The 13,753-nt window shown below is 37.8% G+C and overlaps 3 protein-coding genes across 3 annotated transcripts in view; 1 reads left to right on the top strand and 2 right to left on the bottom strand.

The window, feature by feature from the left end:
- The window catches only part of LOC127868686 (G protein-activated inward rectifier potassium channel 3-like), a 318,245-nt gene that overhangs the window by 46,123 nt on the left and 258,369 nt on the right, over nt 1–13,753 (bottom strand). The window lies entirely within an intron of this gene.
- The window catches only part of LOC127868700 (WD repeat domain phosphoinositide-interacting protein 4-like), a 379,045-nt gene that overhangs the window by 145,922 nt on the left and 219,370 nt on the right, over nt 1–13,753 (bottom strand). The window lies entirely within an intron of this gene.
- Nucleotides 1–13,753, top strand: part of LOC127868718 (zinc finger SWIM domain-containing protein 8-like) — a 60,882-nt gene that overhangs the window by 35,884 nt on the left and 11,245 nt on the right. Inside the window, exons 8-15 of the mRNA XM_052410726.1 lie at nt 260–1,321; nt 2,295–2,436; nt 2,961–3,136; nt 3,656–3,842; nt 6,122–6,232; nt 8,553–8,677; nt 9,614–9,930; nt 13,175–13,278. Coding sequence (XP_052266686.1) covers nt 260–1,321; nt 2,295–2,436; nt 2,961–3,136; nt 3,656–3,842; nt 6,122–6,232; nt 8,553–8,677; nt 9,614–9,930; nt 13,175–13,278 — 2,224 coding nt within the window. The remainder of the gene's footprint in view (nt 1–259; nt 1,322–2,294; nt 2,437–2,960; nt 3,137–3,655; nt 3,843–6,121; nt 6,233–8,552; nt 8,678–9,613; nt 9,931–13,174; nt 13,279–13,753) is intronic.

Here is a 13,753-nt window from a genome sequence, read left to right as displayed (position 1 = left end):
GAGGATAATAGGACTTCTGACAATAGTGTGTAGTTATGGGTTATCTATTAAAATATAGACAGTGATTTCTTGACGTAAAATATATATTCTGTATTTTGTTCACAACATGTAAATTCTTCCTTTAATGTTTATATTTTGGTCATTTATTTTTTGTGATAGTTACAGTGTATGTTCTTATCATATTATGAAAAAACAACACTTTACATCTGATTTCAATCATTAACTTTTGACATGTAATCGTCCAATGTTTTTTGTTCAGATCCTAATATGGTGGTTCATGACAAAGATCACCAACAACAACAGCAACCAGATCAGCAGTCGGTCTAGCAGCAACAGCAGCGCAAGTATCACACAGCATGCAGCCTCCAGCCTTTGTGATGAGATTGTCAACCTCTGGAAGCTGGCAGCTCTCAATCCAAAACTGAGCCCTGCACAAAAGGAAGACATGTGCTCAAAATTCAAAGAGTGGCATGTGTCCACTATTGAGAAAGTGAAACGAGCGCGAAACTCTAATTCTGGTAGCGCCAGTGGAACTTTGAAGAAAACAGAAATCGAGAATTTTTCAGGGTTTAAACCAGGTATTGAAGCCTGTATCCTACAGTGGGATGATTATCATATACCAGGTGTGACATATTCAGATTCACATAAACTATCATTGCCATATAGATTTAATAAAATGTTAGATTCAGATGCCAAAAAGCCATCTCGTGTACAACCCATGGCTGTTTGTTCAGAGAACTTGATCAGTACAGATGACAGGACCACACTGGCAGAGGCCACTAACATGCTGAACGAACACCACTCACCACAGGATATAAAGAACAAAAGGCACAGACACCCAAGTCGACAAGGTCACAATAACGACGGGGCAATGAGCTCAGGGTCAGAAGGCTTCTGTGAACCTGATAGGGGTAGCTCACTGTTCAGGGATTCTGATTCTGGTTCAGAAATGAAAGAACCAGGATCTAGGAGTAATTCTTTAGACGATGCAGAAATTTTGTTCAGTATTAACACTCAGAAATCAAAACAAGAGAATTTGAACTTGACGGCGGGCAATTCACTTGATAATGATGAGGATTGTTTGATGGAGCTGGGGCATGGGGTTGCCCAGGGATCTGCAGCAGAGGCAGGCAACGGGGCTGAAGACCAAGGGGCTGGAGAGAGGCAAGCCCAAGTGGATCCAGCAGGGGAACCCCTGGGTGATGAGTACTCCATGTACTTCTATGACAGAAATAAGGCTTCTGAGATGGACAAGAAAAAGGACAAGAATGAGGAGCCAAATGTCTTTGCAGGTGTCAAGTGCTTGGATAATAGGCAGGAAGTAAGTTGTTGGCAATTTTTATTACAGTTGGTATGTTTGATATAAATTTATGTATTTACATGTATGCACCCTTTTAAGTGTGGCATATAGATTTTTGTGATGTAATGTAAAAATGACTTTGATAGTTTTTAATCTAGAAGGTCAAATGGGCATGGTGGTTTACTGAAAAAAAAGCTTTACATATGCATTGAGTCTGATAAAAATCACAATATTAAATTTAAGTTGTTTGTATATAGTTGAATATTTAATTTCATATTCTATTACTGGCAGATTCATTTAATCTGTTAGTTTCTTGTATGCTTTAAAAAGAAAATAGATTAAACTTAAGAAATATTTATTTAGTTTATGAAGAAATAAGTATTTGGCAATGTGTGGACTGAGCAAAAATGCACACTTATTGATTGTTAATAACTGTTAAACTCATTTGAATTTAGAAGTAAAATCATAATTATAAAATCAAATTGCCTTAGTTTTTACTTTTTTATGCTCCCCAAATTTTTTTTGGGGGGGAGCATATAGTAGTCATTTCATCTGTCCGTCTGTGCACAATTTTTGTCCGGGCTATTTCTCAGCAATTAATGACCGGAATTCAATGAAACTTTATGGGAAGCTTCACTACCAAGAGGAGATGTGCATATTATCAGCGGGTTCTGGTCGGATGATTTTTCACAGAGTTATGGCCCTTTGAAATTTTCTATAAAATAATTCTTGTCCCCCCAACTACTGTGCCCTCAAGACGTTTCCTTTTATCTGAATATATAGTGCAATATTGTGACAAAAAAAACTTTGGGGAGCATCACCCGTCTCTGACGGTTTCTTGTTTTAAATCATTATAACTTTTTGGAAATAATGCAAGCAAAGACAAGTATGAAATCATTTTCTCACTACGGTTTTACTATTATAAGATTATTATTTTAGTGGTGAAACTAACATAAGCGATCATGATGCTAAACTCTGTGTTGTTTTCCCTCAGATTTCGTTTGCCCGTGCAGAGGCCCTTCATGCCCATGGCCACACTAAGGAGGCCTGTCAGCTGGCCCAACAGCTGGCAGAGGAGTTGCTGGCCTTTCCCCCAGACCTCCTGGCAGAGACCGCCGCTGTCCCCTCTGTCAAAGGTAGAATGGTTTAAGCTGTCACTTGCAAAGCAATTACATTTTGTTTATGGTTTTAATGGATTCTAAGTGTGCGTTTTTAAGGCGGGGGGGGGGGGGGGGGGGGGGGGGGGGGGGAGGCGTTACTTCTGCAAGAATGTGGTAATGAGATTTAAAGAATAAGTAATAACTTTTGTTTAAATAAAGTTTATTTTGTAAAAAGGTGTTATAACCTCTGTAAGGGTAATTATATTTGAAAACTTGCATATACTTTTTTCTAACATTCTAGCATAAATATTTCTTTTAAGTTCAATATTTATTCACATTTTGAAGCTCACATGAAATGAAACTATACTGCGTAACTTCTTACAAATATTAAATTATGCACATGACATCCTGTATCACATTCAGTAAAAAACTCTGATCAAGTCATTGATATTAAAAATAAAGAAAGCTTCTTTAAAGCTTCCTAATTTTCAACTAAGAAATAATATAAATCCTGAATATATGACTATTTTTTACCTATCTTTTCTTTCATGAATGATCAGTGAAGCGTAAGAAGGCACTAACCAACATCACAATATTGGCCAGTACAACCTTGTCCAAGGCAGCCTTCCTAGCAGGGGTTCTACTTGAAGAGCAAGAAATGTGGCATCTGGCCTTCAAGATGGGCATGTTTGTGTTGGAAATGCCTCGACCACCTGCCTCCTGTAAAGCCATGGAGGTAAGCTTCTTTATTCTAACTTTTATACCGAAATCATAATTTTTGTCTAACTGTTTTTTTTTTCGGCAGAGTTGTTTTATCTAGTCATTATGCACAACATTTTTTGTGAAAAAACAAGAACACTATGGTTGTAAGTGAGCCAGTGAACTTATAAACAGAAATGAGTGTATGATGATAGTCTGGTTTAGGAATTGTCATAGGAATAGCTTCAGGATACAGGAGTTAATGTTATTAATTATAAGTTGTGACTTAGCCTTTAAAAATGATATACCATTACCGGTACTCAGTTTTCTTGCAGTTTTGTTGCATTAGCAACTGCAGGGTTGTGACTTCTCTCACTTTTTACTCATTTCTCCTGTTTCTAAGCCAAACAACTTCTACAATAGTTTTTAAGTATACTGAATCTATTAAAAGAATTAAGTGAACCCTGTTAGCACTTTTCCTCCCCTAAAGTGTGTACACAAGACAAATCTGTGAAACATTTCAGTATTTATGTTATCCTGGTGACTAACCTCACAGGTGAAGTTGGCCTACCAGGAGACAGAGCTGCTGACCCTTCTCAAGAAGATCCCACTGGGTCCTGCAGAGATGGCCGTGCTGCGACAGAGGGCTGAGCAACTGAAGGACGGCACTATCAAGTCACGCGGGGAGGCCCTGCTGCCTCTCACCCTAGCCAGCTTCATATTTGATGCTCTATGTCTTGGAAGTATGTGCCGCTCTCTTTGGGTTGTAAAATATTATTACATAATTGTGGATGGAAGCATATAGAAGAACATCACACTTTTAACCAATAAACATTGGTCATCAGGGGTTTGGGAAGTTTTCCTTTTATGGCCCTAGTTTAACCTTGTGCAAGTCACATTTATTAACCAATCTTAATAAAGTTTGCTTTAAACATTTGCCCCAATGATATGTTAGCCCAAAATACTTATTGCCAAATCATGATGAAATTTGCTCAAGACATAGGGTTGTCAATAAGAATCAGAAAATTATAAAGACATCAAAAGTTACCTACACTTCCCTATTATTATATACAATCTTTGACCTTAACTGACTAATATTATTACGACAAAATCCAATTTAATCCAAGTGTATTAAATCAGAAAATCCCATCAAAATCACTATCATTTCATGTTGTTTTTTTACAGTTTTGCTTACAGCATTTAAAATCATTTTTATTTTTGGAAGCTTATGTCATGATTATTTAATTTTATTATATTAGGGCAATTTTTAATGACTAATTGCATTATGTGGACAAAAAAAATGATTATAATTTTGTGTGGTAGTTGTTTTAGTCGGAATGGTAGTAGTAGCAGTGATAACAGGAGATATTCTACTGGCAGTATAATATAATGAATTAAACTATATTTATGCCCCCCTTCGAAGAAGAGGGGGTATATTGTTTTGCACATGTCGGTCGGTCTGTCCGTCGGTCGGTCCGTCCACCAGATGGTTTCCGGATGATAACACAAAAATGCTTAGGCCTAGGATCATGAAACTTCATAGGTACATTGATCATGACTGGCAGATGACCCCTATTAATTTTTAGGTCACTAGGTCAAAGGTCAAGGTCACAGTGACTCGAAATAGTAAAATGGTTTCCGGATGATAACTCAAGAATGCTTAGGCCTAGGATCATGAAACTTCATAGGTACATTGATTATGACAGGCAGATAACACCTATTGATTTTCAGGTCACTAGGTCAAAGGTCAAGGTCACAGTGACTCGAAATAGTCAAATGGTTTCCGGATGATAACTCAAGAATGCTTACGCCTAGGATCATAAAACTTCATAGGTACATTGATCATGTCTGGCAAATTACCCCTATTGATTTTCAGGTCACTAGGTCAAAGGTCAAGGTCACAGTGACTAGAAACAGTTAAATGGTTTCCTGATGATAACTCAAGAATAATTAGGCCTAGGATCATGAAACTTCATAGGTACATTGATCATGACTGGCAGAAGACCCCTATTGATTTTCAGGTCACTAGGTCAAAGGTCAAGGTCACAGTGACTCGAACAGTAAAATGGTTTCCGGATGATAACTCAAGAATGCTTATGCCTAGGATCATGAAACTTCATAGGAACATTGATCATGACTGGCAGATGACCCCTATTGATTTTCAGGTCACTTGGTCAAAGGTCAAGGTCACAGTGACTCGAAAAAGTAAAATGGTTTCCGGATGATAACTCAAGAATGCTTACACCTAGGATCATGAAACTTCATAGGTACACTGATAATGACTGGCAGATGACCCCTATTGATTTTCAGTTCACTAGGTCAAAGGTCAAGGTCACAGTGACTCGAAATAAAAAAATGGTTTCCGGATGATAACTTAAGAATGCTTATGCCTAGGTTCATGAAACTTCATAGGTACATTTATCATGACTGGCAGATGACCCCTATTAATTTTCAGGTCACTAGGCCAAAGGTCAAGGTCACATTGACTAGAAACAGTAAAATGGTTTCCTGATGATAACTCAAGAATAATTAGGCCTAGGATCATGAAACTTCATAGGTACATTGATCATGACTGGCAGATGACCCCTATTGATTTTCAGGTCACTAGGTCAAAGCTCAAGGTCACAGTAACAAAAAACGTATTCACACAATGGCTGCCACTACAACTGACAGCCCATATTGGGGGCATGCATGTTTTACAAACAATCCTTGTTCCTTTTGGTTCAAAATATGTCCCTTAACTTCAAAAAGTTTTATTTAACTGTCTGTCTATTCTTGATGTTAATCAGGGTTCGATGGGTGGATTTTAGAGATGTTATATTAAGAAATTTATAAGTCGTATTTAGCTAGACTAGAATACATTTAGTTATCCAACAGAGAATGGGCAGGATAATTTTGATAATATCAGAGGAATATGTAATTTAAGTGCTATTATAAGCTTAAAAAATTTAGAATTGGCTTTGCCAAACTGCTAAGTTTGGTGAATGATCTTTTGGCTATATTTCAATGAATTTGTTTTCAGCATGCCCAATGACACTGGCAAATGTTGGATGTCCACGTCAGCCGGTACAGGTCACATGCAGACAGGCTGGTGATGAAAAACTGGGCTTTGAAGGATGTGTTGCAGCTCTAGGTAGGAGGATTTCTAGGTTTTGTACACTGCAACTCCAATATATCTCGGTTGAAGGGGTCCAAAGATCGCGACCGTGATATATCCGGCGCGCGATATAAATTGTAAGGTTATGTATGCATGTATATGTATGCATTAGCATCGTTATGCAATCTCAAAACACGCTTTTTACCTACCTTATTCAATTATGTGTTATATCCATATGTTATTCATTGTTATAACACAAAACATTATTCCTTGTGAGTATTTTTATGTCCCCCACTTTAGTAGTGGGGGACATATTGTTTTTGCCCTGTCTGTTGGTCTGTTGGTTGGTTGGTCTGTTGGTTGGTTTGCGCCAACTTTAACATTTGCAATAACTTTTGCAATATTGAAGATAGGAACTTGATATTTGGCATGCATATGTATCTCATGGAGCTGCACATTTTGAGTGGTGAAAGGTCAAGGTCAAGGTCATCCTTCAAGGTCAAAGGTCAAATATATGGGTCAAAATCGCTCATTTAATGTACACTTTTGCAGTATTTCAATATTCAAGATAGACAATTCATATTTGGCATGCATGTGTATCTCATGGAGCTGCACAATTTGAGTGGTGAAAGGTCAAGGTCAAGGTCATCCTTCAAGGTCAGATGTCAAATATATGTGGCCAAAATCGCTCATTTTATGAGTGCTTTTGCAATATTGAAGATAGCAACTTGATATTTGGCATGCATGTGTATCTCATGGAGCTGCACATTTTGAGTGGTAAAAGGTCAAGGTCATCCTTCAAGGTCAGAGGTCAAATATATGTGGCCCAAATCGCTAATTTTATGCATACTTTTGCAATATTGAAGATAGCAACTTGATATTTGGCATGCATGTGTATCTCATGGAGCTGCACATTTTGAGTGGTAAAAGGTCAAGGTCAAGGTCATCCTTCAAGGTCAGAGGTCAAATATATGTGGCCCAAATCGCTAATTTTATGCATACTTTTGCAATATTGAAGATAGCAACTTGATATTTGGCATGCATGTGTATCTAATGGAGCTGCATATTTTTAGTGGTGAAAGGTCAAGGTCAAGGTCATCCTTCAAGGTCAAATATATGGGTCAAAATTGCTCATGTAATGTCACTTCTGCATAATTGAAGCTAGCAATTTTATATTTGAAATGCATGTGTATCTCATGGAGCTGCACATTTTGAGTGGTAAAGGGTCAAGGTCAAGGTCATCCTACAAGGTCAAACGTCATATAGGGGGACATTGTGTTTCACAAACACATCTTGTTAAATGCATATAATTATATTTGTAATCCGAAAAACATTGCGGAGTTGTATTGTTCAAGAAAGCATGCACAAATTAGACCCATGTACAAAATGACGTCATTCATTCTCATGAAAAGCATGGAAAGTATGGGTTTTAATAGTAGTGCATTTTGACAAACTGAGGGATCTTTACCTCTAAATTAAAAGCAAGTAGTTTACACTGTATCTAACGCACACAGATTGTTGAGATAGGTCAGTATTGACTTGTGACATTTAGTTATAATTGAGTACACCTTCATGTGTGCACTGGTGCGTTTTGGCAGTTCAAAGCAAATTCAATACAGAATGGTAACACCCGAAATGACCTGTGATGTTTAACAAGAGGGGCTATTGTTTATCGCAGAACACAGGTGTTAAAGTGATGTACAATGTAAGCAAACAATCTGGTCAAAACTGGATTATGAATGTTGGATTAAAGTTGGTGAAAAAAGGGAAAAATACTAGCTTTAAATGGATTTAAATTCATCAAATTCTCAGATTTAAACATTTTATTTGGGGATTATGCTCGTCAAATTTTTGGGAGCCATAGCCGATTCGCGATATATTGGACAACGGGATATAACTGACCGTGATATATTGGAGTTGCAGTGTATTACAAATAATTTAAATATTGCTGTGTGTTTGTTGCTGTTATTTGACTTTGTAGACACGGTTGCACTCTAAATAGCATTTGGAATAATGACCACTTTGAACCGCCTGCTTTGAACGAATGTTGAGTTCATAGATTTAAACAAATGAGCAGGAGACTCTTATTGTCAACAAAAAACATGATCATGCAGACATTTTCTTGTTTATTTAGTGTTTTGTTACTACAGGTATGACTTACAAGTGTATTTCTTAGGTGCCAGTTATTTAAATCCCTTCTTACTTTAAAAGAATGCTGAAGTGTGCATTCTTTTAGCTTTTGTTTAAAACTAAATCCTTATATTTAAGAGTGAATTACATGAGCACAATTTCAGGACATTGTGTAAATTGGTTGCACATTATGCAAAGATGTCAGTTTTCATGTTCTGTGTTTCAGGCATGAAGGCCAATGTGTCAGAGGCAGACCACCCCTTGCTGTGTGAGAGCACCAGGAAACAGAGAGGGGAGCTTGCCATGGCTATGTTGCTTAACTACAAAGATGATATTTGTAAACTCAGCAAGGTAACTTAACGGATAATGCTTCACTTCATGCCATGTATTGCAGATACCCATGTGTTTATAAGTATATTTTCTATAAACCTCTTCCAAGAAGGCAGCATATCAGTTGCACTGTCCATCTGTACATCTGTATTAGTGTACGGATGGCTAACTTAAAATATATGTGAAAGCCATTACTTTACCACAGATTGATGCACTTTAAAATAACCTGGCACACATGTAAACCATCATTAAAAAACAACGTGTTGCACCAAAAACTGGTTCCCCAATCTAGGTCATGGTCACACTTGGAGGTCGTAAGTAAAATTTGTCCATTAAACATCTTGAATATTACTGTCTCAGCCTTAACTTTGTTTTATAGAGTTGGATTTTAAAACAACTAAGCACAAATGTAAAACATTTATGAACAACATGTGGCGTGTACGACCCGTCTCCCTTCCTTAAAGGCCTTGTTCAAATTTTGCCATGAAACAGCTTGTTCTGACTTATTTTGTCATTTATCATGCAATTTGAAAATAAACAAAAAATTACCACCATCAGGAGAGGTGGCATGTATCACCCATCTGCCTACCTCAGTTAGAGGTCAAGGTCTCATTTTGCATTTAAACAGCTTGTTTTTCGACATAAGAGAAGTTATGAGACAAAAGTGGAATGTGGGGGGCATCCGTGGTCTATGGACATGTGACTCGTTTATTATTGAAAGATGATGTATATTCATTGTGTCTTACGATTTTATTTAATCTACAAACAAATATAAAATGCTTCAACTTTGGTTGTAAGACTTTACCCAAACTTGTTAATCTTTCCAAAATTACTATTCATGTAAACACAATTTGAGATTTACCTCATTTAGATTCTAAAGGCTACTAATTGGGCTAATTAAATTAACGTGTTGTTGGATTTTATGGACATACATTTTTTAAACAATGACAATTCCAGATTATGGACAAGCTTCTTGACAAGGAGGTGCATTCACAGTACAAAGCCCACAGCCTGGTGTCCTACCTAAACCCAAGACAGGCAGCCAGTCAGCCTCAGGCTAGTGCCGCCCAGCAGTTGAGCAGACACCACAGCCACGACCCCCAGAGAGGGCCCCGCGGGGCACAGGGGCGGGGTGGGAACACCAGGTCCTCAGAGCTGGATGAGTTCCCACCCACTGACGACCCCCGGGCCGGGCACTCTGGCCCTTCCTCCCTGGGGTCTGGAGCCCCTGGTGCCAGGCCCAAAATATACCCCACACTCACTTATGGCCAAAGGTTGGTAGCTTGTTCCAAACATTGAAACAGATGTTAAGGTTCCATTCATTAAAAGAATTGTGCATTTCTCATATATACCCCACACTTACTTATGGCCAGAGATTGGTGGATTGTTCAGTTTATTGAAACACATGTTAAGGTTCCATTTATTACAAGAATGGAGCATTTCTTATGTTTTTATATACAAATTAGAATGCAATATCGTTTTATTAGCTCGGCTGTTTTCGGAGAATAGCGAGGTATTGTCATAGCCAGCTCTTCGTGTCGTCCGCCGTAGGCGTCGTGCTAAAACCTTAACATTGGCTCTGTAATCAAAGTGCTTCCACCTACAACTTTGAAACTTCATATGTAGCTTCACCTGGATGAGTTCTACATGCCACACCCATTTTTGGGTCACTAGGTCAAAGGTCAAGGTCACTGTGACCTCTAAAAGAAAACTTGTCTTCTGACAAGCTTTCATTTATTAGCTCATCTATTTTTTGAAAAAAAATTATGAGCTATTGTCATCACCTTGGCGTCGGCGTCTGCGTCGGCGTCCGGTTAAGTTTTGCGTTTAGGTCCACTTTTCTTAGAAAGTATCAATGCTATTGCATTTAAACTTGGTACACTTACTTAATATCATGAGGGGACTGGGCAGCCAAAGTTAGATAACTCTGGCGTGCATTTTGACTGAATTATGTGCCCTTTTTATACTTAGAAAATTGAAAATTTTGGTTAAGTTTTGCGTTTAGGTCCACTTTTTTCAGAAAGTATCAATGCTATTGCATTCAAACTTGGTACACTTTCTTACTATCATGAGGGGACTGGGCAGGCAAAGTTAGATAACTCTGGCGTGCATTTTGACAGAATTATGTGCCCTTTTTATACTTAGAAAATTGAAAATTTTGGTTAAGTTTTGTGTTTAGGTCCATTTTATTCCTTAAGTATCAAAGCTCTTGCTTTCATACTTGCAACACTTACTAACTTTAATAAGGGGACTGTGCAGGCAAAGTAATGTAACTCTGACTGGCATTTTGACAGAATTATGTGCCCTTTTTATACTTAAAAAATTGAAAATTTGGTTAAGTTTTGTGTTTAGGTCCACTTTATTCCTACAGTATCAAAGCTATTGCTTTCATACTTGCAACACTTATTAACTATCATAAGGGGACTGTGCAGGCAAAGTTATGTAACTCTGACTGGCATTTGGATGGAATTATGGGCCCTTTATACTTAGAAAAATGAAAATTTGGTTAAGTTTTGTGTTTTGGTCCACTTTACCCCTAAATGATCATAGATATTGCTTTCATACTTGGAACACACGTAAACTATCATAAGGTGACAGTAAAAGGACAAGTTGCATAACTCTGGATGTCATTTTTATGGAATTATGGCCCTTTTTTGACTTAGTAACTTTGAATATATGGTTAAATTTTGTGTTTCGATCCACTTTACTTCTTAAGTATCAAGGCTATTGCTTTCAAACTTCAAATACTTTCATGCTATCATGAGGTTACTGTACCTGGAAAGTTGAATTTTACCTTGACCTTTGAATGACCTTGACTCTCAAGGTCAAATTATTAAATTTTGCTAAAATTGCCATAACTTCTTTATTTATGATTAGATTTGATTGATACTTTGACAAAACTACTCTTACCTGACATACCACAATAGACTCCACCCAAACCATCCCCCGTGCCCCCTCCTCCCCCCCCCCCCCCTATTTTTTTTTTTTTTTTTTTTTAAATCATCTCACAAATGACCACCACACCCTCACACTATACCCCCCCACCCCCCCAATTTTTTTTTTAAACGGTTAAAAAACACAACTATTTATTTTTATTATTTTATGTTTGAAATACCCTCCAACCATCGCACCCAAGAATCCCCCCCTTCCCCCCACCCGAACCCCCCCCCCCTCCCCCCACCCGAATCCCCCCCCTAATTTATTTATTTATTTATTATTTTTTTTTAAGATCATCTCACAAATTACCACCACACCCTCACACTATGCCCCCCCCCCACCTCTACCCCCCCCAATTTTTTTTTTTTTTTTTTTTTTAAGATCATCTCACAAATTACCACCACACCCTCACACTATACCCCCCCCACCTCACCCCCCCAATTTTATTTTTTTTTAAACGGTTAAGAAACACAAATATTTATTTTTATTATTTTATGTTTGAAATACCTTCCAACCATCGCACCAAAGAATCCCCCCCCTCCCCCCCCCCCCCCCCCCCCCGATTTTTTTATTTATTTTTTTTTGCATTTTTTTTCGCATTTTTGGGAGATAATGTAATAAATGTCCACACCCCCACATTATACACCCCTCTTCACTCCACCCCTCCCTCCTTTGTGATTCAAAATGAGAGTCCCTTCACCTTTTAAAAGAAAATAGATGAGCGGTCTGCACCCGCAAGGCGGTGCTCTTGTTAAAAACTGCACCCGCAGCCGAGCGTTGGCACCCGATATGCGGTGCTCTTGTTATCTTCCGCCATAGGTGGAGGGATATTGTTTTGGCGTTGTCCGTCCGTCCTTCTTTCCGTCTTTCCGTCCGTCCATAGCCATATCTTGGAAGTGCTTTGGGGGATTTCATTGAAACTTGGTATGAGTATCAAATAAAAAAATTTGCTTGTTATTTTAGTTTTTAACTGCATTTTATTAAAGGGATCTTTTCACGCTTTGGTAAATTGACAAAATTGAAAAAAGTTGTTTCAGATTCGCAAATTTTCGTTTTAGTTATGATATTTGTGAGGAAACAGTAATACTGAACATTTACCATGGTCTAATATAGCCATTATATGCATCTTTTGACGATTTTAAAACCTAAAAATTATAAAGTGTTGCAACGTGAAACGATTGAATAATTTGGAGAGTTCTGTTTTTGTCGTTAAATTTTGTGAAACTACGAAGATTGCTTATATAAGGTATAAAATACGTCAAGTATGTGTACTTGGCGGAATAGCTCAGTAGGCTAAAGCGTTTTTACTTCAGGACTCTGGCAGGACTCCAGGGGTCACTGGTTCGAAACCTGATCCAGGCAATGTTCTTTTCCTTTTTTTAATTTTATTCTTGATTTTTTACTGGAGCTTTTACAATCCAATGTTTACATTTATCGATATAAAGCATTTAATGAATAAGTTAAAAAAATGCCAAAATCTGTGAAAAGGCCCCTTTAACTATGTTCTGTAAAAGAGGATATGATTTGTATAATACAAAATTTGTTATAGATTACAATCCGGTCCTTATTGTATTTCCTTAGTCGGGACACTGACAGTTCAGCCGTGGAAGAAGAGGGAGATAACTCCTATAAAGCATTGGAAGCCAAGCTCAAATGCATGGCACTCAAGAAAAAGCCTTCTCAAGGTACATTCATTATTATATCCTTCAATGTGTGCTCATCTCGTGGGTTCACTGCTTTTACATTCAAATACAGAAATCTGTCATCAGCAATGTGTCTGTATGACTTGTTGTTTTCTTCTTAAATTCTACTCGTATAGACTGAATACATACACTGATGTAAATTTGACTTACTTAGTTAGGCACCCAATTGGGTGATCCAGCATGACTATAGTCTTATTATACCCCCACAAACGAAGTTTAGGGGGGTATATAGGAGTGAGCTTGTCGGTCAGTCGGTCGGTCTGTTGGTCTGTCTGTCCGTATTAAGTGTCCGCTCTCTAATTCAAGTTGTTTTCATTTTCTTACTAGTTTGTTAAAAATCCTACTAAAATGCACTGAAATATAAAACCAAAAAGACTAATAAGAAAAAGATCTTTTGGTGTGTTTGTTATTAAGGAAAACTGTCTTCTTCTCTAGGCAAGGGAGATGTTGCTCTGAT

The sequence above is a fragment of the Dreissena polymorpha genome, chromosome 2, assembly GCF_020536995.1.
Source record: "Dreissena polymorpha isolate Duluth1 chromosome 2, UMN_Dpol_1.0, whole genome shotgun sequence".
Lineage (NCBI taxonomy): Eukaryota > Metazoa > Mollusca > Bivalvia > Myida > Dreissenidae > Dreissena > Dreissena polymorpha.
The sequence above is the reverse complement of the archived record's forward strand: the minus strand, read 5'-3'. Positions and strand labels throughout refer to the sequence as shown.